This window comes from Alosa pseudoharengus, unplaced genomic scaffold (assembly GCF_046254945.1).
Source record: "Alosa pseudoharengus isolate Yale_2024_CS ecotype anadromous, Long Island Sound unplaced genomic scaffold, YU_APseudo_1.1 YU_APseudo_1.1_scf_6, whole genome shotgun sequence".
Taxonomy (NCBI): Eukaryota; Metazoa; Chordata; class Actinopteri; order Clupeiformes; family Clupeidae; genus Alosa; species Alosa pseudoharengus.
In genome coordinates, this window is record NW_027468848.1 from 29,225,189 (window position 1) to 29,250,657 (window position 25,469).

The window sequence follows — 25,469 nt, forward strand, 5'->3', positions numbered from 1 at the left end:
CAGCAGAGGGGGAAATCCTGCCAAGTTTCCCTTTAAGGACACCAATTTTCTTTGTGAATGAATACTGTATCATAAATAAATAAATGTTCTTCCTTAAAATACATGCATTGAGCTCAATGGGCATCAAACCAGCTTCAATAGGCTAACTGAAATAAAACAGTGACAATTTCTAGGTATGTGATGTGGGACTATTTTAATTCCAAAGGCCAAGGGAACTTTATCAGGATGCATAGTATCCTGGATCCATGAAAAAACTGTCCTTTAAAAATAAAAATATGCCTGCCTCTATGGGAATTTAACATAGGGGTGCCAATACTTATGACCCCTGTATTTTAAGGAAGAACATTTATTTATTTTGATACATTATTCGTTCACAGAGAAAATTGGTGTCATTAAAGGTTGGATATTTCCTCATATTCTTACTTAAGGCATTAAGATCAATTTCCAAAAGATGATTTTATATTCCTCTTTTTAGTCAACTTTAGCAGAGGTGCCAATAATTCTGGAGGGTAGGCTACTGTGTGCCTTCACGTACCGGAGATCAAAGGCAGAGGACAAAGTAAGTGTGTTTGAGAAAACGTCTGCATTTTCGATTTTGTCGTCCCTGTGAGAGTTTAACAGGTGTGACAATTCCAAATCCCCATGTTATTTTCCCATAAGAAAAATCTCAAGATACCGGATCTCCTTATATGGGCAAAGATGGTAGCTTTTTTTTCTAGGCAAACTTCAGAGGTCTATACATGGATTTCTATGCAACATCACGAAAACATGCCTGCGCAACTAAGAGGCAGAAAGCACCATAGAACATCATAGAGCAATGCTCTCCATGAAAACAATAAAATGAGTTTTTGTGCTGAAAACTGCACCAATTCGAAATCAAGATGGTTAGAGAATGTTAAATATGTTCAATATCCCTAACGGAATGCATGTCTTCACCAAAAATGACAAAATATGATTATGATATATTAATAATGCAAATGAACGGCAAACTATATAGTCTGAAATGTGTTATTATCATTGAGACAACAGGGGTATACAAAATTCCGATTGTAGCTTACAGCAGCCGACTATTTAGGTTTTAATTTTATAACGTTGTGGACGGCCACAAAGCGTCTTCTGCCCCACGGCTGCGCATCTAGTTTTGTTGGTAAACGGGAAACCCGTGTATTTACAGTCTATGTCTATGGGCCATAGCCCCTCCTCATTCCTTTCTGGTTAGAATCAAGCCAGTCAAGATCTCTGTTAAAAGCCTGTGTATGAGAGTTTTTTTTTTTAGTAGCACTGTCTGGGCGCACTTACGCTCAGGAACTCAACCACCGTTACAACAAATGAATGCTATATGGATCAAAGAGAAACGTTTGCTCTAAATGTAAAGCTGTAAACATGTTTGGTGAGACATTTAAGAACGTTTCTATAGACTTTATCTCGTCCCATCCGAATTGCACATTTTCTAGCGGTGACATGATCTCGGGTGAAATGAAATTCGAACTATCCAAAGATGTCAAGATCCAGCACATATCCATGACCCTCAAAGGCAAGGCGAAAATTTCGTGGACCACTCGTAGAGGAAGTGGAAAAAGCCGTCATACACGGGTACACTCAGCAAAACTGGAATTATTTAAGTTGGAAAGTATTGTTGTGCAAGGGCAGAACGGTAGGTTAACTATTTGTAGACGTAGCTATGTTTTGTTAATAGATCCAGTTTCTACCGCTCACTCTTTTGTTCACATCAGCAGATGAAATTACTCTAAAAACGGGCATCCACGTGTATCCTTTTCGCTGCCAGATTCCTCATGGGTGAGTAGACTACTAGGGTACATTTTTTCATCCTCATACTATCTATTGATAAAGCCTACGGAGCCCCCGATACGCATGCCAGTTATGTATGTATCCACCACCTCCAAAACACCAAAGCTGCAGGTCAGATTATGTTCCGAGGACACACGTTTCCTATTGACAATTGTGTATCAGGGTATTTCCCAGAATTGGGGCCTATTTCTGTCCACAGGGTGTAATTCTATTAAAAACACATTAAATCTAATAATGTTTAGCATCACTAATTAGTATAAAGAAAAACAAGCCTAGACTTTTTTAATGGTTGCTCCTACTCATGATTTAGACACATTTTATTGGTGTTTTATGGTACAATATCAGTGTTTTGGTGTTGTCCGCAACCAGAGTTTTCACATATTGTGCCATATCTCAAACATTATTTATCAAAAATTAATTAAAAAAATCATGCATATGAATTAAATGTTATCTGAACTAATGAACTGCATGCACACATTATGCATATATATGCATTTCCTGCTTTATTTTGCTTAATGTATACCTGTCCCATGGTTTAGCCGTCATTACCAGCACACTCTACATAAAAGCACTTTGCTACTGTTTTTTCATAAAAAAAATATTTGGTAACCATGGTCACCTAATATCACAGTGGAATACATGGGTGTCAAGCAGAAAGATTGATGCCTTGATGTCCAGAAACATAAGAAAATCTACTCTTTATCCCTCGTTTTGGGCATGTACACTTATTATGTGTCATTACCATACGCATTGTATTTCTGTATTTTTGAATATTCCTGAAATTTTAAAATTATTTTAATAGTTTAAATGATGTACATTACATGTAGAAAGCTAGCTACACTTGCATGGTGATAATTTTTGCTTCTCAGGGAAGTTTTTCGGTATAAATGTCATCACCAGCACAGTCATTACCAGCACATTATAGCTTGAAATGTAGTGGTAATGACGACTGTGTTGGTGATGACATTTTTGCAGATACATTTAAAGTACTCTTTTTAAAAGAAATAAGTTTTTTTTTTCACAAAGTCAGTTCAACTTGGGTTTCTAAATTATAAACATTTAATTGCAATAGATTACGATCAGTGATTTGTCATCACCGCAACAAATGTCATTACCAGAACTGCAATGTCATCACCATCACCATGCATATTTTTGCCAATAGATTATGTATAAATTACAATAAATTACATTAATTAGATATTTTTGACAATGTTGGACAGTCTTAATTGCCACTGGATGAAAACAGATGTGATATATGGCATTTATTTCAAATAAATGAAATTCCAAGCCAGGGTCGAGTGAAAAAATAAAAAAAATAAGACACTTAAACGACTATAATTCATGTTGTAAGTAAAATTCAACAATTCTAATAAGTTCAAGATAAAATAGACTTCATGTGAAACCATAATTGATCATTGATTGATCATTGATTGACCATTTCATCTTTAAAATGTACATATTAGATGATGTGATGGTAATGACATTTACCTGAAAAATGACAAAAAATCATAAATTCCCTTATATTGTGGTCTCAACCAAGCTCACAAGGTTACTCCTATCAAAATGACTGATAACTTGATGCATACCAATTAGTAAAATTTAGAATTTTATTTTTCAAAATTTCAGTTACCCAAATAGGCCCGAAATCTGAGAAATGCCCATCAACAACACTGTTGACATACACAATTTGTCACATACACTGTTAATGTAATGAGTGTTCAGTGTTGTTGATACACAAGCAGGCGCGTAGCAAGCGTGGGGGATGTGGGTGTTATAATGTACACACTTTTGCTGGAACACGATTCTATCCCCCACACTTTTTGTCAGATTAAAATGAAAGTAAAATATGGAAATAAACGCTCCCGTAAAGAGTTGGAACCATATCTACTATAACGCACACACAGAGAGACACAAATAGGTCTGCTGATTTGATTGAACGGTCATCCAGCCAATCACATCAAGTTAGCCAGTGAAGAACCTGGGGGTCGTTTCTAGAAAGCATCGTTTGCTAACTTGCGTCGCAACCTTGCTCCATCGTTCTTGGATTTGGTGTTTCTAGAAGTAGTTCGAACTCTCAATCGCAAACAAGGACGCAAAGTTTGGTCGTTTGAACTACTGCCCCTAGGCAGTCGCACTTGTGTCGTTCCTTGGTAGTTCCTGTTGGTGTCCAGAGCGCCTAACCAAAAATCACAACCGCCTAAACAAAAATTGCGAAGTGGATGTTTATCTCGTGACTCAATGATTGATATATCCTGTAGCTTAATTTTTATTAAGACACTGACTCCCCTACTTGGCTCATTCTTGCTATTTATGTTAATTCGAGTATTGCCTTGCCTTTAGTATTATAATCGTCATAGACTCTTACAACACCAGTGATAAATGGTGTAGTGGCTAGAGCAGGGGCCTGTACTACGAAGCGGGGTTACTGGCTTATCTGGGTAACTTCGAGAGTAACTTGATCACGTGTGGCGTAACTTCCCGATTAACCCATACTACGAAAGGTGGATAGGTTTTAACCGAGGTATGCTGCCATGGCAATTTACGCTGCATCTCAAACCTGCTCCGAGCAGGTTATGTTCTTGGTTAACCCGAGGTTTCCGTTAACCACACCCTTTATAAGTACCACCCCTCCACTAACAATTTCTCCCGAGACATGTCGCCGTACCTGGATGATCCATACGACATTGGAGCGCAAATCGTGAGGGACTCTCTTCGCAGGGCGAGGGGTTTTAGAGACCGCCAGAAAATATATATAGCCTACCCGGACGATATTCTCTATGAAGATATAGATTGTCAGCCGAGGGAATTCGTTATCTTTGTCAGATGATCTAGGAAGACGTCTCCAGTGTTGTGCCTGAACGCGTTCATTGAACGAAAGTTCATGAACTCGTTCATATTTTGACCGAACTTGAACTGAACGTCCTGCATTACTGCCTGATGAACGTTACTGTGAACTCGTTCATTCTGGTGTCTGTGAACGGCACGCTCTTTCAGTTTAACTTCGTTCAATAGGGTGCCAGATTTCTACACAGCCTTCCACATGAAAACCCGGCTAAAACACACCGTAAAAAGGCCTTAATATGGCAGCATGCAGGTCACCATTTCTCAAACTATGGGCCGCGGTCCGCAACGTGGACAATGCTGGTCTGCAGAGTGAAATTATTCCCGGGGCATCGTCTGATAATTTGCTGCGCAATTGATCAAGGAACCGCGGACAGAAAAAGAAAACAAACGTTTCTGCAATTAGTAGGAAATACTTGTTAATTTGGTGTCATCAAACATAGAGGCATAGAATTAAGTCGTGGTATGAGCGTTTATTCAATGCATGCGTGTGCACGTTGGTAGCAAAGCTAAGCTCAACCTATTGGAAGGCTATTTAAGAAACGACATTTAATAGAACGACGTGGATTTACGCAACTTCCATAAAAACAGAGCACAGACTATATAAAACACTGTCTAGCATTAAGTATTAAAGTCAGCCAAAAGCTATTAATTAGTCTTAGTTAAAGATAGCTAAAGATCTCCAGATCAGTGATTTACGCATGATCTGATCCACCATTTACTATTCACAAAAGCTGCTGTGTTTCCTGAATCCTTACAATCAGGCATTCAAATGAAATGTATTTAAATAGCATATACATATTCTATCAGTGTATGATGCTTGCATGAGGGAAATATCCCAAAACAACGGCACCCATATAATTGCTTTTGTTTTGAGAAGTATTTCTCATGCAAGCATCATCCAACAATGCAAAAACATTGCAGGCCTAATTATATTTTACAGTAGTAAAGCAGTACTCTGATGTGCATGTTTTCACAAACTTTTGTGAACAATCTTAGCACTTTAAACATTGACTGTTTTGAAGTGCATGTATAGCAATATAGTATAAAAATAATAATAATTGTGATATCATTATAATTTGATGGGGGGTGGGAGGAGGGGGTGGGTTCATGTAGGTGGGCCCTATGACCCCAAAGTATGCCTTGACTGGGCCTCAGGTCAAAGAAGTTTGAGAAAGGCTGATGTAGATGACAAAGCAGCAAGGAGGCGTCGTATGATCATTTAAACAAGTTTTATGACAAGGTCGGTGAGGATGGGAAAAATCGTACATTTCTGTGCAAACTTTGCCCGCACTTCAGTCACATCCACAGCAAACCTGAAACGGCACATTGAACTGAAGCACCTGGCTAGCCTTTCAAGGTATGTGCAAGCCAATACAAAATCAAAAGACTGTCAAGACAGATCCTCAACCCAAATTAACTGCATTCTATATGGGCTGTGGCAATAATTTTGAAAAATAATAGCTCGCAGCAACATATGAAAAAAAAAAAAGAACTATGAACTAGTTCATTTTTGGAAAGTGTGAACTTAGTTCAAAATTTTGAATTATGAACTATGAACTGAACTAGTTCATTTTAAAATTTGTGAACTGAACTTTGAACTAGTTCACGTAGAAAGTGAACTTTCCCAACACTGGACGTCTCATAGCAATGCCCGTACGTGGACATTCATGTATTCCATTGGTGATGCAGCAAGAATAGCCTACTGTATGTCCGAAAATAAATCGGACATAGGCCTACAGTATGCTGAACATCTGAGCAAGAATAAATCGGACATGTAGTAGGCCTAATACATTAAAATCACCATTTTAACAAACGTATTGAATTGAATGTCATATAACTGTACCCTGCACATAAAGGCTACACGTTTCCACAGCACCAGAATCCGACCGAATGCCTCCCTCAACCCCCTCCATAATCGGCCTTCCACTATTATTTGCGATGGCCAACTCCTCTGCTACTGTAAAACACTCTGGTGCCTTACAGTAGTGTTCAAAGACACCTTTTTCTTGTTAGCTGTAAAACAGAGGCCAAGTGAAGGCTATAAGGCCTACATGTTTTCATAATTAAGAAATATTAATGCAAGCTATGACTATAAACCACTATTCTGAATAATGTGTTTGTGTTTCATTTTCACCTGCTGCCATGTGCGTTTGGCAATGGTGTTGCATCTGAAATGTTCACAGGATTAGGCATTAAATTAAAAAAAATAGTAGTCTGAGCGAATTAGGGTTGAAGGTGGAAGTAAATACAGCAAAAGGATATTTGGTATCAATCGAACCATGTAGATTAAGAATTTCAGGTGCCTACGGCGCAGATTTGTACCAGAAAAATGATATACAGCTTTGAATGGACCATGGTATAATATTGGGCCAAAATTGCATATTATCACATATAGATATTAGCTGATATCTCCCATACTGGTAAAAGGATCTTTACCAAACTTGGTGTACTTACTCACCATAAGTTCTTGATGAAATTAGTAGGTGTTTAATGTCTTGGGGTCAAAGGTCAAGGTCACTTGAGGTCATACTTGACATGCAATGTTTGTTTTATACCTCTCAAGCAGATTAAAGGATCCTCATTAAACCCAACACAGTTAATTAAGCCTAAATTAACTGATAAGGCATTAAAGATCATGGGGTCACAGGTAGAGGTTAAAGGTCATGAGGCTATAGGTGGCTGAGGCATAGAATCAACTATCTGAATTGACATTAAAAAAGATTAAGACATTTATTAAAGCAAAACAAACTTTATTTTCTGTATAAAAACAGTTGTTTCAACCTCCACATCTTATTTTAGTATTGTAGTTGTAGCCTCTCTGAAACCAGGGGAAATCAAAATAATTTGCTGTTTTAAAATGCAAACATCTGTGTGAATACCATTTTTTAAATAACTGTTTCAGTTCATAAATTATATTGGAGTAAAAAACAAAGTACTATTACATAACATTCAGTACATCAATAACAACATTGTAGTTCATTTAGACAAGCTGAAGAGCAGAAGTTTTAGATGAAATCCAAACCATTTCTGTCAAATATCTGATAAACATTGTCATCTTGAGCTATTTCCAACTTAAATTATAACGCCAGACAATCGATGTAAATGTCTATGTTCATAGAATAGTGTTAGAAATAAAAACTACCCCTGCATCGCATTGCAATAGTTATACTTTGTTCCCTGAAGTTGGTAGTAGGCATATAATAGTAGGCCAGGATGTGAAGGGATGTAATGATGGATTTCATAAAGGTTTATACTATTGCATGGGTTTTCATGTTTTAGAAGAATGTAGTCATTAGTGTCATAAGTCTTAATGCCACTGCATTTGCTGTGAGCAGTGTGAGGTCATTGTATCTTGTGTAGGCTAGATAGATAGATAGATAGATAGATACTTTATTGATCCCCAAGGGGGCTAGACCAACTGTCAGAGGAGTGGGGTGAGTGGAAAAGTACTGGGGGTACCAGGATGAGAGGATCTCCTCCTTACATGGTTAAGGGAGAGGGGGTGTTATCAATCTGGTGAGGACTGGACAGGACAGGGATGAGGAGGCCACTGTGCCTTATGAGTTGGGGCCTGTCCAGCTAGGAAGAGAATAAGATAAGAAGGCCACCAAACTGGAAGGAACCAGAAAAACTTAAGGTTACACTATTTTACATATGTTACCTATGCATTACATAGGTTTGCATATAGTTTTATGCATGGTGGGAAGATGGTTTCCACGAATGTAAGCGACCCTGCTTGGTACTGATTGGTGAAGGGTGCTGATGGAGATGGCGTGAGAGGGTGGCACTTCTCAAGGGCTGAGGAGTATAAAATATAGTGTATAGCTGTCAGGATCTGGCCCGGACTGCTAAGTTTGTGCCACCCTGGTGGCCATTTTGTGTATTGTCCTGTGTTTGTTTTTGCCTGTTCCCCATGTGCTTTGTGTTACCTGCCTGTCACCTGTCTTTGTCTCTGCCCCATCTCCTTATTTGGTCTGTGCTTCCTGTCTTGTTTGTTTTCCCTCCATTTCTGCCTCCTCACTTGTTCCCAGTTTTTGAGGCTGCTAGTCTCCTGCCTGACCCTGCCCCTCCAGCTCATTGCCAGGGGCTTAGGGTGGGCGTGCTGCGCCTTCATCCGGCCGCTCCTGCGCCCAGCCCAGAGGCGCCTGCTCCTGTGCCCGCAGCCCAGTCGCCCGACGCCACGCCTGCAGCCGCGTCTCCCGATGGTCCTGCCTCTGCCCGAGTCGGTTCCGCCTCCCTCTGACTTTCCGGTCCCGCCTCTGCCCGAGTCGGTTCCGCCTCCCTCTGACTCTCCGGTCCCGCCTCTGCCCGAGTCGGTTCCGCCTCCCTCTGAATCTCCGGTCCCGCCTCTGCCCGTGTCGGTTCCGCCTCCCTCTGACTCTCCGGTCCCACCTCTGCCCGCGTCGGTTCCGCCTCCCTCTGACTCTCCGGTCCCGCCTCTGCCCGAGTCAGTTCCGCCTACCTCTGACTCTCCGGCCCCGCCTCTGCCCGAGCCCTTCTCTGTTCCTGTCTCTCCTGAGTGGTCTGTCCCCGTCACTGTCCCCGTCACTGTGTCTGTCTTTGTGCCAGTCACCGTCCCAGTCACCGTCCCCGCACCGTGCCCGTCTCTGTCTGTGTCTCTGTCCCAGTCACCATCCTAGTCACCATTTCAGTTACCGTCCCTGTTACCGTCCCAGTCACCATCCCAGTCACTGTCCCTGTCACTGTCTTTGTTCCTGTCCCTTCCCCTGCCCCTGTGTCTGAGTCTGTCGTGTCTGAGTCTCTCGTCCTGCCCGAGTCAATCCGGTCTTTGTCTGTTTGTTCCCTGCCCAAGCCCTCGGAGTCTGCCCCGTCTGAGTCTGCCCCGTCTGAGTCTGCCCCTGCCCCGTGTTTACGGTCTGTCTCCTCCCTATTGCTTTGATGGTTGGTCTGGACTTTGGTTGGGCTGTACTATCATTGCAATACGGTGAATAAAGATCAACAGTCTTCTGAAAATCTTCTATCTACATTGTCTCCTTCGGACGCCTTGTTCCAGAATGCTAAATTACTAAATAGTCAAGTGGTAATTGTTAATTGGATAATTGTATTTGGAAGTGGACATTTTCTAGCCTGGAAAATCCAGACCCTGGTAATCTAGAAAGATTAAGGGTCTGGCCACGAACAATGTAATGGCTCAACTCGAGGGGCGGCACCAAGCATGCATTTGAAAATCTCACTGCACGCAATTGGATAACACTAGACCAATGTTTACTCTGAATGATTCTGGACTTCAACACAATTGGATAACACTATGACCAATGTTTACTGACCTCCAACGTTGCAGCGCTGTCGTCATCAGTTTAGCTCGCCTCTGGCCCACATATATCAGATACGCCGATTTGATTGGTTCCCCGGGATGCAAGGGGTAAAAGTAACGTGCATCATTGCTCATTCCATTGTGCTCTGGCGAGAACTCTGGATTTCCAGGGTAGACTTTTTCCACGACAGTATCCTGATTGGAGTGCGCTTCTCTGTTTACTTTTCGGCGCAGTACTACTAACCACTGCTAAGAAACTAGTCCCTCAAAATGTTATGCAATCATTGAAATGCAAGGATAGAATAATGTTAGAAATAAAACTATCAACACAGACATTTACATCGACAGTCAGCTGTTATAATTTATTTGTCTGCCGTTATAATGTATTTGCCTGGGTGTACTGTGGAGTGGGTAAGACTGTTTTTAGTGGCAGGCTAACACATACTAATGACTTGCGCTAGCTTAGCACCTGCAAACTCTGCAACTAGAAGGACTGGATGAAACATGTTGAAAGTGGTCTCCACTGATAAATATCACACATGCTAACTTGGAAATGAGGTCCTTTGTCTAAAATCCTGAACCACCCCTTTAAAAATGTGTTGGTGCCTATAGCAATGCTATAGTAAATCAGCTTTTGCAAGCCAGTGCTACAAGATGACAGCTCACCTCCACATTGGTAGATAACGCAAAGATCTGTGCATATGCCAGGTTCCTCTTCAAGTGCTGTCTCATCATCCATTGCAGTGAAATGGAAAATAATGAATCAAGACAGTACTGAGCACAACTAAATACTGATATTCATCCCAGGGGAAAATATTGCTTCTTACAACAGTCTCATCTTTCAGAAACAAAATTTAGAAAATAAACTGCTATCCTAATACTTTGTGTCCCTTAATGTGCTTTGTAAGAAATTATAAGGTGGCTTGTAACTCAATTAAATCCCATTTTTTAAGAGATTGACAAATTCGTATTTAATTATATTATTGATATCTACCGTCAAAATCTTCCAAAATATTTAGATATTATTTTTTGCCCACCCGTAACTTTAACTGAACAGATAACAACGGACATGCCACATTACTAACATCAAAACTGGACGACAATGCTAGTCTTCAGGGTCACAGAAATTGCCAGGAGAAAGTGGACAACACCTTGTCCATGAAGGGAAAAATAGCAAGGGCCACAGTTAACAGTCATACTAACTTATGGAAAGTCACAACAGCACAGAAAGATATAATTTACAGCTGGAAGTAGCCCTGCTTGTACTGTGGAAAGGACTGCATGGGCAATATTGAAAGAGATATTGGTCAGGTCATGACAATGCTAGTGGTAGTATTTCACTGTTATTTACTGCTAAGCACATTTGCCTACAGTAATCGCAATCAGATTCTTGATTCTTATATACAAAGGAGGGATATTAAACTCATTGTGCTTTAGATAGGGACTCCCCATGTCAAAAACAACCAAGTCTATGTTAAATAAACAGAAGTTAACATAAAAAATGGCTATATTTACAGTAATTGAATTGAACATGGCATGTTGATTAGCATGTCTCCACCGTCTATAACCTTGTATGTCAGGGGATGAATCTGACCTTAACCTTTGACCCCATGGCCCTGAGTCCCTAAGTTCATCTAACTTGTATATACAATAAATGTACTAGAGTTAATGAATATCCATCAGTCTGCTTTGGAGATATGAACCAAATACTGCATGTGAGTTATTTGTGTGACCCCTTGTAACCTTGACCTTTGACCTCAATACCTAAATTGTCTTGCCAGCTCTTTGACAACTTATAGTGGGTAAGTAGACCAAGTTTGATGAATATCTTTCAATTGGCTTAAGAGATATCAGCTAATATCAAAATGTACTAACATACGTTTTTGGCCCAAAATTCATTGTGCCATGCTCCATTCAAAGCCCTATATATTTTTTCTGGTACAAATCTGCGCTGTAGGCACCAGAAATTCTTCATCTACAGAAAATTACGATTCAAATGATACCAAATATGCTTTTGCTGTATTTACTTCCACCTTTGACCCTTTTCTAGGCTAATTCGCTCAGACTATAGGCATTAAATAAAAAAAGACACTAAATCAGTCAATGGGGGCTACTTAAACATTCAATTAGCCTATCCTTATTACTGTAATCTATATGCCCACTTCTGAATTGGGTTGCATCTGTAGGCCTTTCTATGAACTCAAAATAGGCTATTTAATTATTTCAACTAATTTCATACATTCCGCAAGCTACTAATCCTCCGTAACACATATTTGAAGAACATGTGGGAATAAAACTTTACTTTTAGGCATTTAGGCTACCCGATCTGCAATACGTTGCCAACAGCCTTGCTTTGTTCACTGCCGACGTATTTGATTTTTGTCGTAGAGTGGGTTTTAATTCCTCATAACTTGGCATAATAATTGTGCATTCCTCATCCATAAAATAAGGTGATCGCGTCATCATTGAAAGTGGTGACTTGCGCTGCAACCCGCCCCTTTTATGTGAACGCGCACAAACTCCAATTAGGTTAACCCCGGCTCAACAAATCAACTTCATAATCAGCGTCGTAGTACCGATTAACACCACTTAAGATAACCAGGTTTTGTCAACCCTGGTTTAACAAAGTAACCCTGGGTTACATCTGGGTAGGTTAAGCTCCCTTCGTAGTACAGGCCCCTGACCTGCACAAATTTCTTCCCTAACAATTTGACAACAGGATAGGCTATTCAACTAGTCCGCTTGCTTGCGAGACTCCGTGGCTGCGCAGTGTGCACGCTTCCTTATTTGGGTTTTGGGTTGCCAGGTTTTATGACAAGAAGGTTTCAATTGAAAGTAAGTGATTGTGTCATAGATATTAGAAAGCTAGATACCACATTGGGCTCCAGAACGTACGTAAATAGCGATGCCATCTTGGTGGGGGCAGCAATCACTGGAGGCCAATAGAGGATCATTTGACTCTGACTGGAAATCAGACAGGTGTCTGTGATTGCCTGCAAATGTTGCCCATAGACAATAAAGGTGCTGCCCCCACCAATATGACGGCCGCGTTTACGATGCCACCTAATAGAACTCTGCAGTCAATGCGGTATCTAGCTTTCTTATATTTATGATTGTGTATGTGTAGGGTAGCCTGACGAGCCAGACCCACATTAAAATGTAGGGTCTGGGGACTCACCGTTGGCAGTGCTCAGTCCGAGGGGCAGGATAATCGGTTGTCTTTTTTAAATTCCCTTCCATAGTTAGGCTATTGGTTCAGAAATGTTATTGGCCATTATTACATTATTGGCTGCTACATGGTTTAAAAAACATGAATACTTAAAGGTCCTGTAAGTGATGTTATGCGGTTTCAAAGCTAAAACATTTCTTTTTTCACATATAGCAAACATCTCAACTGCATTGGATACCTTTAAAGCCTTTTAAAATGTATGTTTTTTTCTTCTTTTTTTAAAAAGTGATTTTCCATCTTCTTTTGTTGGGCTTCATGGAAGAATATGTTATACAGTGATTTTTGGAATACACCGTTCATGGCACAGGGCCAAACAATTTGAATCTGAGTTCAAGTTTGTAAACCATGTTGATTGCAATAATCCTGCACTTTTGGTAAGAGAACATTACATTTCTTAATGCATAATGTTCAGTTCTCAAATCATTTTGAATTTTTTGTTCGTCAATTCTATTTTTAGAATGTTTTTATATGGTTTGTGTTTTTTCCAGTATCTGATTTAGTAATCATTCATTGTGATCCTGTGCTTAACTACTTTCTGTTTCTGTCGTTTTGTTTTATAAGGTGCCAATATCAGCAGCCAACAGCAAGACTGTCTGCTGCCTCTGGTGTGTGTCTGGACCCATCATGATGGATGTGCGAATGGAAAGAAAAGGCTATGTTCCAGGTGAAGTATAAAATCTTAGAGTCAGCATAAATGACAACAGTTATACAATGATCAAGGTAGCCACAATTACCAGTCCATTTTTTGCATGTTCAGTAACAAAGCAACATTAAATTGAAGTCAGTATCTGATTGTCCTTACGCTGAAGACATTAAAACTCATACAGGGCTCCAGATTAACTTTTTCATTTTGGTGCACAGATACAGTACATAAAGTAACAAAATTATTCATACCTCTGGCAAATATTGACGTAATGTTGATTTTCTCTTGACCAATATGTTTGTTCTGACTGAAAATGACACTGCCACATGCCAAAAGGTTGTAAGACAATGTGGTAGAATAGTATTGAGCATACTAATAAAAGTCCCGCAACTCTAGCCATCATAGTGCGAGAAATCCCCACACATTTTACAGCGCTGTCTGACGTTAATCTAATAATGGAGCGGCCTGAATGTGGGACTATTGACTGGAAGGACCAACTCTGAACCCCATGCAGAGACACACACACACACACGTGCACGCAGGAACACTTTTGGGGTGCCTCTCTCTCTCTCTCAGCAGGATTTGTCACCGCTAAAGTCAAATTATAGCCTAGCCTAGGTGCTTCTACATAAACCGCTATCGACAGGAAAGGAAAACAAACGTTTAGCGATCAGGAACCGCCAGGAATTTTGCAAACACAGAAGCATGACAGCCTATAATATAACGCAAGAAAACATGGATGTGTTCTCCATTTGAGGAACGTTATAATCGATTGCTGACGTGAACAGACAGCTACAGACACGGAGCGCATAGAAGGCCTACTTTCTGTGCATACCGTAAAACTTCAAATAATCGCCGAGTCCCTAAGAGACGCCTGTCTCTTTTAAACGCCTGGCGTGGCTACAGGTTTGGGTTAAAGGCCGGTCTCCAGTAAAGGCCTGGTCTGTTTTTTAGTTTCGGGTTGTATTTAATCTTCTAAATATTCTTCCCGTCAGATCGTCTGTTTAAAGATTCGCAATGACACGAAACTGTTACAGAAAGGAGGTCACAGCAGTGTGAATTAGATGTTGCACGTCGTTACAAGCCATCGCAAAGCATTCACATGTCTGGTCACAGTTGCAAGGTTTTAGAATGTTGCATGAAGTTGCTGCTCATCTCGTTGCGAATCTTGGGTGTGATTTGGGCTCAAGTATGGCGCAGACTGCGCACGTTATGATTAGATGGCATTAAAAGACTGCGGTGGGGAAAAGCTAGAGTTCCAAATTGTATAACTTTTTTTCCAATATGAACTATGCCTATATGACTTCGTCATCGGTCAATTCATCCCTTGTGTTTAAAATTTGCGGATAGGCCGATGGTAAGCTTGTTTTTATGCTGGCAACAAAACCAGAACGGTTCGTGAACGTTATTCTTTATTCTAAATGCCATGGCGATAAAGAGAAATAAGTCAGAAAAGGAATTTACCTTAGACTAGGCTATATCAGAGCCCGTCTACGGACATTCTCTGGCTATATAACCTACTGAAATAGGTTAAGTGTGCGCTAGGGTGCATCAAATTTGAATGGGAAATTTTAATTTCAAAATATCAATTTGGCTGGCATTGCATTTTGTTCCAATTAACATAAAAATGACTTTTGCACAGTTTTGAGTAATTCCATTGAGATTTAGGGGTGCCACCTAACACATGAACTTTGGCGAAATTTCGAAAAATGTGCCATTTTTAGTCTAATTGCCAAAAGTTGACCTGGAAATGTTGAGTACAGTGAACTTTTATACATTAATAAGTTCTATAGGGTTATCAAAGTAAAAGTTGTTTGTTTGCCCTTTGGGCAATTTGGGCATTTCTCAGAATTCAACTTTCAAGATTCTCCATTCATTTGTCCTATAGACAAAATGAATGGAGGTCAATGGGACATGTTCACGTGGCCTTACCCTGAATTCTGTGCAGCACTGATGGATGTCGGACACACATATAAAATTGAATTGACTTTATTGTTAAACACAAAGGGCGATACTGACAAACTTAAAAGAACAAACCCTCTCTAGTGGCTAACTCACTGACTAACAGGGCCTAATGGTAAGAGCTGACACTAACTAAACTCCGAACTTAACTGCTCAGTCTGTGCCAGAGTCTCTGCTCCACTGAGCAACATCACCAGGGAGAAAGAGAGAGGGAATGGAACCTGAACTCTGAACCTAGCCAGTGTGTCTCCCCCCAGTTATGTCTCCCCCACCCACCACCCAAGAGTAACCGTCCTATTCAGGGATTAGCTTGGGTTTGCAGCGGCAAAGGTTTGGCTGTTGGTTGCGGTCATGTTCAACACACACACACACACACACAGACACACAGACACACAGACACACAAACACACAAACACACACACAGACACACACACACACACAGACAGACACACACACACACACAGAGAGACATACACACAAAGACACAGACACACACACACACACACAGACACACAGACACACACACACACAGACACAAAGACACACACACAGACACACGCACACACACACAGACACACGCACACACACACACACACACACACACACACAGACATACACACACACACACACACATGTTCTCCACAGCCAAAGAGATAAATAGAGAGAGAGAGAGAATAAGGGATACAATGGAGAGAAGTAAGACACACCCAGAGAAAGCGGATGAAAAAAGGAGAGACAGGGCCAGATGTATGTTTTTGTGCCCACATCAGGCATATTTCATTTGCAAAGTGCACGTAAAAGCATGGCGAGGTATGTACAAACAGGCCGCACTGAGGAAAAAGCGTAGACTGCCTGTCGTGGGAGCTGCAAATGGCTATTTGCGCTTTTCCGTGTCATGCATATGCATTCATAGGAGGGTCAGGGGAAAGTGAGTATCGCGCAAACACAGGAGACGACAAGTGCTAATAGCATTGATTAGGTATTCCGCCATATGTATGAAAACAGCGCATGTTTTTTTTTGCGGTGAAAAACTTGCGCCTGTTAAAAGCAGGTGTAATCAAAATCGCGGTTGAATGCGTCAATTAGAGAAACTTTTAGAGACAGCTGAATAAGTATTCAGAGCATCAGTTTTCTTCATTGTGCAATAAATAGTTCAAGTATTTTAAGTAGATTAGTAAAACTACTAGGCCTACTCTGTATGTCGCTACTCATCTGATCTTATTGTCATGTATGATCGCTAAAGTTTTTTTCTTTTTAATGTCGCAATTGGTTAACTATTCAACTGCGCTTGTGGTTCAGCTGTGGGCACGCAATTAGCTTTGCAGAGGGGGCGGGGAAACAACTACATATATGATAGTAATATGTAATAACACATCCAACACCTCACCTCAAACAGAAAGATCACCTCAGTTTTCTTGAGCTGTAGTATTGTTTACCTCAGATCTCCATGGCGACCATTGAGCACTGTTAACCACTTTATCCAACAAAAACAGATGTGCGGTGGCACCCCTAAATCATAATGTATTGGAAAAATATTTTGCATGTGTTGTTTCTACATATATTGGAACACTTTTAGCACCCAGCCATATCAAAATTCAAGAATTGTGTTTTTTGATGCACCCTAGTGTGCGCACAGTTTTTATTGAGTCGGAGTGGCAAGTCCTGCGCATAGTTGCAGTGGAATGTGGCTGCCCAGGGCATTATAAAACTTCTTACTCTTAGACCTACTCATACACGGCGGTGAAATGGCGTATTTAGCTGTCTAAATTCGAATCTGGGGGAGAAATCGTCGGACATCCATGATTATTTTGTTATTCAGCACCCCTGGTCAAAAATATGTTCCTGCGAGCCTGGAAGTAGGCTAGGCTATGATTTGAATGTAGACTGTTGTCAAATTTGGCAAATACAAAACGGGACAAACAATATGGTTCATGCTCTCTCATGCTGTTTCATTCGTGCTGAAAAGGAGGGAGAATGAAACATTAAGCACGTTCCACTTTTGCATAAATAATTCCTGAACAGTTTTGGTCAGGGCTGATAATGCAACTGTATTTGACAAAGGGACGATATAGGCTATTTGCTAGTGACAAAATATGAGCTTTCAGTGTGATACGATCTCTTTGTAGATTACGTTTAATTAAAACATGTTTCATCTGTTCTGGCTATCCCGCTATTTGGATCTTACTGTATCTCACAATGAACAAAATCTCAACACTAAATGAATGATGATCCGTAATTGTCATCAGATAGCCTAGTCATAGGTAGACATAAGACGAAATAATTAATTCGATAATATTTTCCATCTTTGCAGAGGAAAAGTTTTGTGTAAAGGGAATTAAAGGCCTGTCTCATATAGACGCCTGTCTCTAATACTAGCCTGTGCAGTTTGGCGATTTGGGAAAATAAAAGCCCGGGCTATTATTTGGAGTTTTACGGTATTCACGTGAAAGATAATTTGTAGCAAAACAGCGATCAAATATTACATGGCAGTGAGTTTTGTTTTCAAATGTGTTCATGCATGTCTAGATAACGGGTGAGGAATGTTTAGGGGACAGACTATCGTAAATCCTCAAATTATGGCTGGGCAAAGCACAGCATCTTTATTTGGACCATGGCTTGTAGGCTATTCGAGTCAGCTATAGGCCTTTATTTCTTGTGTTTTACTGTGAGACATAGGCCTATACTTTTCGTTATAGGAGCGGCATACCGGTAGGCTATCAATGGCAATGGTTCATTAAGTTTCATGTATGAAAGAGTGTCGGGATTTCCATCCGCTTATTGCGAGATAAGGCATCCGCTTTCATTCATTCATAGAATGTGTGCTGTGCTGCAAAGGAAACCTTATTCCATATAGCCAAAGAGGTCTAAGATTTAAATGTAGGTTATTGCTTCAGCCTCTAGCTCAGAAAGGGGCTGCGTGCGACTGGTACAGTAGCTTGAGAGCAACGTGTTGGAGACTCATGGTGTAGGATGATGACCTTTTATTGGCAACAATATTAAACCAACCAACAATATAAATTATTAAGAAGAGCTCTTTTATGAGTTAAATTGAAGCAAAATTATACTGGCTTTTATTTGTCCGAATCTGAGGCCCAGCTAGAAAATAGAATCCCGGCCATAATTTGAGCGTTTAAGTATGCACGTGAGTTTCAGGCATAACGCAAGGACTAATCTCTGACTGAAAGTGCACAGGACTTGTGCATTTGAGAGCGCTCTCTCGAGGCTGTAGACAGTAATGTTTCATGTAGGGTTCATGTCAGTTAAAGCGATGGTTTGGAGTAATTTCACCCTAGGGTCCTTTGCACCATGACCCCGAGCCAAACACCCTCCCAGAACCTGTTGTCCCTTGGTCGAACCCTGGTCGAGTAGCGCTGTCAGAAACGAATGAATTTCTGCAGTCGTAATGGTACCAACTTTTATATCGTAAATTACCCCACTAATAATGCCCTGAATGGTACGAATCTTCTACAGTAATACAACTATGTTCTTTACTCATAAAACGAGGCATTGAAAAGTTTGTAAGTACACCAGAAGTTTATTTAAATAAAACTTGCCTGATGGATGCTATTAACGATGGACGCTTTAATATAAATTAACATTTAAAAACATGTTCAATTATATAATTTTTTTCATATATAAGTCGCACCTGACTATAAGTCGCAGGACCAGCCAAACTATGAAAAAAAGTGTGACTTATAGTCCGGAAAATACGGTAGGTGCAGAGAATAAATCCCCATGGTAACTTCTGTGCCATCTCTTTTGTGAAACCAAGTCAAGGCTAAATTCATCCAGGATAACCAAATCCCAGCTAAATCCCTTATCTAGGTTTTGTGAAATACCCCTCTGGTGACCTTCTCAAAGTAAACGGTAACACTAAAGCAAGAGGCTACACTGAGATTCTGGAGGAAAAGATCAGGCAGTGTGCCAAGAGACCTGGCCCAATAGGCATCATTGTACCATTAAACCATACAATGATCCAAAACATACAGCTAAACAAGGCAAGAAATGGTTAACAGAGAACAATGTCAAAATTTTAGAGTGGCCCAGCCAGACTCCAGACCTCAATCAGTCAAAAAAGTTAGCACAAGTGATGGCAAATAATATCATTCCTGCCTCAAAACCCAGATTCCTGCTAAAAAGGTGCAGTCTAAAATCATTGTGGAGACATTGAGAGGCTTGGTAGGTATTATAAGAACCATTTTGAGACCTTTGATGGTAAATAAAGATGTTTCCATTGATTACTTAAAAAGGGTATGAACAATTTTGACATGCAATTTTTCATAAAAATTAAAAAAAAAAGATAAAAACGATTATTTTTTTTAATCCATGTTTCTACCACATTGTCTTACAACCTTTTGGCATGTGGCAATGTCATTTTCAGTCAGAACAAACATATTGGTCAAGAGAAAATCAACATTACATCAATATTTTCCAGGGGTATGAATAATTTTGTTCTTAACTGTAATTTAGGTGCACCACCAATGTTCTACTGCACCACAATAATAGGTCAGGGTCTGAGCTACCAGAAGCAGATTAGAAAAAGATATACGCCGAACAGGTGTGTTTGTAGGACTCTGGGGGCACATCAAATTGATATAAATCACTTTTATCATAACACAACAGAGGAAACAGTACTAATGTCAGAAGAAAGAAAACAGAGAATAAAAGAGAATATAGCACTGTTATTAGGCTACTATGTAAGGGATAACGACCGACGAGGTGACCTGTTCAATGGAAATTGAAATGCAAATTGTCACCTGCCCTACTATTTCACCCCTATGTTTAATAAATAAATAAACGCATAATTTTTTTTATCCGAAGGTCAACGTTGGTGACTTCAAGTGAAAATCCTCAACTAGTGTTCAGGAATTTTGCATCATTAAAATAAAGTACGGTAGTTGGACAAACTGAACTAACAGGAGATATGTGGAAATTAAATTATCGCAGTTGTGATAATGAGTTTGAATGTAAGGTGTTTTGTTAAAGGAATTATCCGGAGTAAAATGCACTTTAGATCGATTTCCGGATGATTGGGGGTACATACGTTGAGTTGACATCCTACGGACTTTCCCCTCAAGGTGGCGGCAAAGATGGCAACATTTCCGTAAAGGTACTGGCTTGATGAAATTCATTCTGGACTCTCTATTCGACCACATAAAGACCTCGGGATACTTCGGTTTGGCTTTAGGGACCCTCTACTCACTACCACGTAAGTGTTATGTTGTTTGGAACTGTAGAAGAGGTACAAAAATAGTGTTTTGTAGCGGCGCAATTGAATTGCCCCGCTCACTTCCAGGCTACGAGTTGTGACTGAAAACGGTACAATCGAACTTTCTCAAAACACATCCGAATGACATAATTTTGATGTCAACTCAACGTATGTACCCCCAATCATCCAGAAATCGATCTAAAGTGCATTTTACTCCGGATAATTCCTTTAAGGTGTATGTAGACTTCCATCTTCAAAATTTTAAGATTTTTATTGTACTATATATTGATTAATTCTTTTTCTTATCAGGGGAGATTATACAAATTTCAGCAGAGTTTGGAAATGGTTCTTCTCGGAGAGTTGTGCCAAAGGCTCTCCTGGTTCAGAAACAAGCATTCTACACCGCTGGCAAAAGTACTTCAAAAATTGTTCCCAGAACCCTGGTCTGCACTATGGGCCAAGCGGTCCAACCAAATCACTCAGACGTGTACTGTGAGCTAATGCTTACCATCCCAGAAGATGCTCCCACAAGCATAGCTAACTGCCCGATCCTTGAGGTTGAATATGTTGTCATGGTAAGACACAGGCAGGCATAGCAGGCCACATTGCACATTATCTGTAGTCATGTTTGCTTTGCATTTCATGGTGGAGTGTTGTTGGTCTAATTCAGTTTAATGTATTTCATAACAGGTAAGTCTGGAAATAAGTGGAGCCTCCAATCTCGAGACATTGTTCCCCATTGTGCTTGGCACTATTCCTCTACGTCAAGAAGAATGCAGACCTCCTCCATATTCAATGGTTGCCAAAAACATTGTATAACAGTTTATAAAGGACTTCAGGAATTATACTCTTCATACACTTCTCTCATACTCTTTATAACTCCATTTGTATTCGTTATACCTTTGCATGTACTATCTCTAATTTATTTAGCCAAGAATATGATGGACTGGGCCCAATATGTTACAAACCCAAGTACCTTTGCCAGTGTTGATGTATGGTGTGCAAATCAAGGTTCCAACAAACATATTCCAACATAATGCTAATTATGCGAAGCTGTTTAGATGTTGCCTGTGCCCTGTGTTGCCCAGGTATCCACTAAAGTTATGTATTCTGTTGTAATGTCACATTGTACTCAAGAATACCTGCGAGAACAGTAAAACAGTGCCAATGCAAGGCATAGCAACAATGGTGTCCCAGTGGAAGTTTTACTGGAAGTTTACTGACTTTACTTTGATGTAAGTAAAACTTTTGTGTGTTTAACTATTGCATGTTTAACTATTACTAGTATTAAGAAAACCAGCTATTACTAATTCTATTATCGACAAAGTTTTTAATTGGTTATGGTGATAGCAGATGATTTTGTCCAAAGCAACTTACAGAATAAGAACCTTACAATAGTTAAAATTAACAGTTTTTAAAAGTTGGTAAGCCAAGCAAAATAATAATAATAATAATGTCAATACAATGCCAAATATAATGAAAATAAACAAATACCATACAAACCATAACTCTAATAATGAATTAATTAAGTGTAAACTGAACAGATAAGTCTCTAGACAAGTCTCTAGACAACTCAATCCACCAACTAGGAACCACTGAGGAAAAGAATCTTGAATTTGACCTCCTAGCATTTATGGCTGGTCAACACAACATACGCTAACAAAGAATTGCAATAGTCCAGGGAATAACCATATTTTATTTCTTTTGGCTGTTTTTTAGCCACAATTTGCAATCACATGAGTAAGTTTGCCCTCCCAATACAATTAGTTATTTTAAAAAAAATAAAAAATAATACAGTATTATAGGGAGTGTTAGCAGACATGTTTTTTTGTTTTGTTTATGACTTTTAAGTTTCTGTACTACTTCATTGTGAACGTGACGTGTATGACACTTTCATGACAGTGTCATGTCACTCTTGCGATACTAAAGTGTAACCGTTTATTGTTATCTTACAACTGTTTATTTGACCATTTCAAAAAACAGGAAAGTCCCCAAACTTTCTCATCACACTCTGTGGTGTGTGGTCAGGCGCGTAGCAAGTGTGGGGGATGTGGGTGTTATAACGTACACACTTTTGCTGGAACACGATTCTATCCCCCACACTTTTTGTCAGATTAAAATGAAAGTAAAATATGGAAATAAATGCTCCCGTAAAGAGTTGGAACCGTATCTACTATAACTCACACACAGAGAGACACAAATAGGTCTGCTGATTTGATTGAACGGTCATCCAGCCAATCACATCAAGTTAGCCAGTGAAGAACCAGAGCCGCTCTGATCAAATTCAAATTGTGCGTCTTTCAAGGCTGTGCTGCTGCTTGGGTCTGCATTATAACGTCTGCAGTGATCAGATTTCAGATAGAATTGAAATGATAATTGTTACCGCATTATGCTAGTTTAGTAAACCAAAATTCACTGTCTGACTGACAGTTTTTGTCACAATGTAGAAATGCAGGGAGTCAAAGTGAAAGCGGGGGTGCGCGCACCAAGGCACTTGTTGTTTCTGCAGAAAGACCTTTGGCTACTGTTCTCAGAGCATTATGCTTTCTCTGTCTATGATCTGCAGCTTTTCTCAAACTATATGGGCCTCCTCAACAATTAACCTACATGGTCCACGTAGCCGCGAAATTAAGTTATGCCTGGTGCTTAACGTCTGATCATTTACAGCAAGATTGTATGGAACCGCAGACTGAAAAAAAAAAATAAACTAGGCTAAGTTTCCCCAATCAGAAATACTTATTAATTTGGTGTCATCAACTATATAGACATAGCCCATTCAGCACACATACGTCTCCAAGACGCTTGGAAAAGATCTGAACAGCTTAATTACATCGCCATTTAGAACGTCTTATTTGACCTGATCTTTACAAACATTCACTGTCAATGTGTATAGTGCTACATCTACTGGAGATCGCATTCCATTTAGAACATCTTATTTTGATCTTACACGGCGGCGTCAAGACACATTTGAGTTCTACATCTGAGAAGTAATATTTCCAGCATGAACTCAAATAGAACGCTTATGAGCGCTCATGCAATGTGCCCCACTAACACAGAACGTGTGCGTCCCTGCAGCAAGTGAAACTGGAGGTAACGTGGGCTAGAAGCAACAATAGTTTAAACAACAATGTGGCTTCCTGTAACAATGGAAAAACCATAGAAACTGCTAATAATAATCTTTAAATTGACATTAATTAAGCTGGCTATATGCAACACAATTTATTTATTCCCTTTGCATATGTTTGGGTAGACTTCAAACGTTTTTGAATTTGAGCTTACAGTTCTGTCACTATTCTGTGTCCTTTCCATTTATTTAATAGGTATTAGTGACACCTCGAAATTAGGCTGTTTTCTGTTAGGCAATTTATTGTAGCCTGCTAACCCATATGCACAAAAAAAAATTCTGAAATTATTTCTTGATTTATAACATGAGATATGTCTCCATGTAGGGTAGTGTCAAATAGTGAAGTAATAGAAGGTAGATCATGTAGGCCTACATGTCACATGAGCCACGCATACCTGTAGGCGCTGCTTCTTCTGTCCCTCCCAAACTGCATTAAAATGGTGTGTTAAGCAATCAGAATCTCAATTTTTTTCGGGGAGAAACTCCTGGACACCAATATAGTCCGCACCCCTCTCAGAAAATACTTACAACGTCCCTGTCCCACAACCCCCACACTTTTAAAAAGCTTGATACGCCTCTGGGTATACTGCAGTTAAGAAATGGAAAGGATTGGATCACTCAATCATTTTTCAAAGCCATAGTTCATCAACATGCATCACAAGTAGGTCACACTGCCACTCAACAGACCAAAAGGGGACCAGTCCCTCATTTGTCCCATTAGTCATTTTGATAGGTACGGTACAGAATGTATTGTCTGTTCAATCACTGTCTGCAAACACTGCCTTTCTTATTACCCTGAAGATGGTGTAGTTATATTTGAATAACATGTGTTTTGCAAGTACTTGTATGTATAGATTGTATTCCCCCATGACCTACCACTTGTATGTGGTAGCACTGCTATCAATATTGTTACTCTGATAACATACAATTAATTGTGTGTAAATAAATAGCATTACTTCCAAATAAAAATGACTGATAAAATTGTGTATGGACTATGGAGATATGCACTTCATGTATAGCAGGGGTCTCCGACCTTTTATCCTCCTACAAAATGAACATGGCCAAGAGCTAAAATAATGCAGTAGCATGTATTCACATAGCTGATCTCCATCCAAAACAGCTGAATAAGCTTTGTACATGTTTTAAGGCTCCTTTCAACTCCTTTACCTTGTCTATCTGTATACTGTGAATTTAATTTTAATTTGAATAGGTTAGTGGCCAGTATGAGCTCTTTGGTGTGTATCATGGGCAATTTAAATCAGCTTGGGCTGAACATTTCTTGGGACCACAACACGGTGTGTGCCGTGGATGATGCATTCAACATGTTCAGAAAGCTCAGAGTGCTGGCTGGATCAAGGCCTTTGGCTGTGTGTG

General features: G+C 39.9%; 1 protein-coding gene across 3 annotated transcripts; it reads left to right on the forward strand.

The window, feature by feature from the left end:
- The first annotated feature begins 1,230 nt into the window (after positions 1 to 1,230).
- arrdc3a (arrestin domain containing 3a) lies at positions 1,231 to 25,053 on the forward strand. Of its 3 annotated transcripts, XR_012983711.1 has the most exons (7): positions 1,231 to 1,654; positions 1,734 to 1,797; positions 13,384 to 13,531; positions 13,719 to 13,821; positions 21,281 to 21,546; positions 21,662 to 22,308; positions 22,341 to 25,053. XR_012983711.1 is itself a non-coding variant. In XM_076270974.1 (6 exons), exons 1-6 carry the CDS (start codon positions 1,333 to 1,335, stop codon positions 21,788 to 21,790), a joined length of 1,032 nt encoding a protein of 343 aa, XP_076127089.1. In that variant the 5' UTR covers positions 1,231 to 1,332; the 3' UTR covers positions 21,791 to 25,053. The 3 variants fall into 3 exon arrangements, 2 of the variants coding, with proteins under 2 accessions (XP_076127089.1, XP_076127090.1); XM_076270974.1 differs by having other exon boundaries at positions 21,662 to 25,053; XM_076270975.1 differs by having other exon boundaries at positions 1,737 to 1,797; positions 21,662 to 25,053.
- Positions 25,054 to 25,469: the final 416 nt, after the last annotated feature.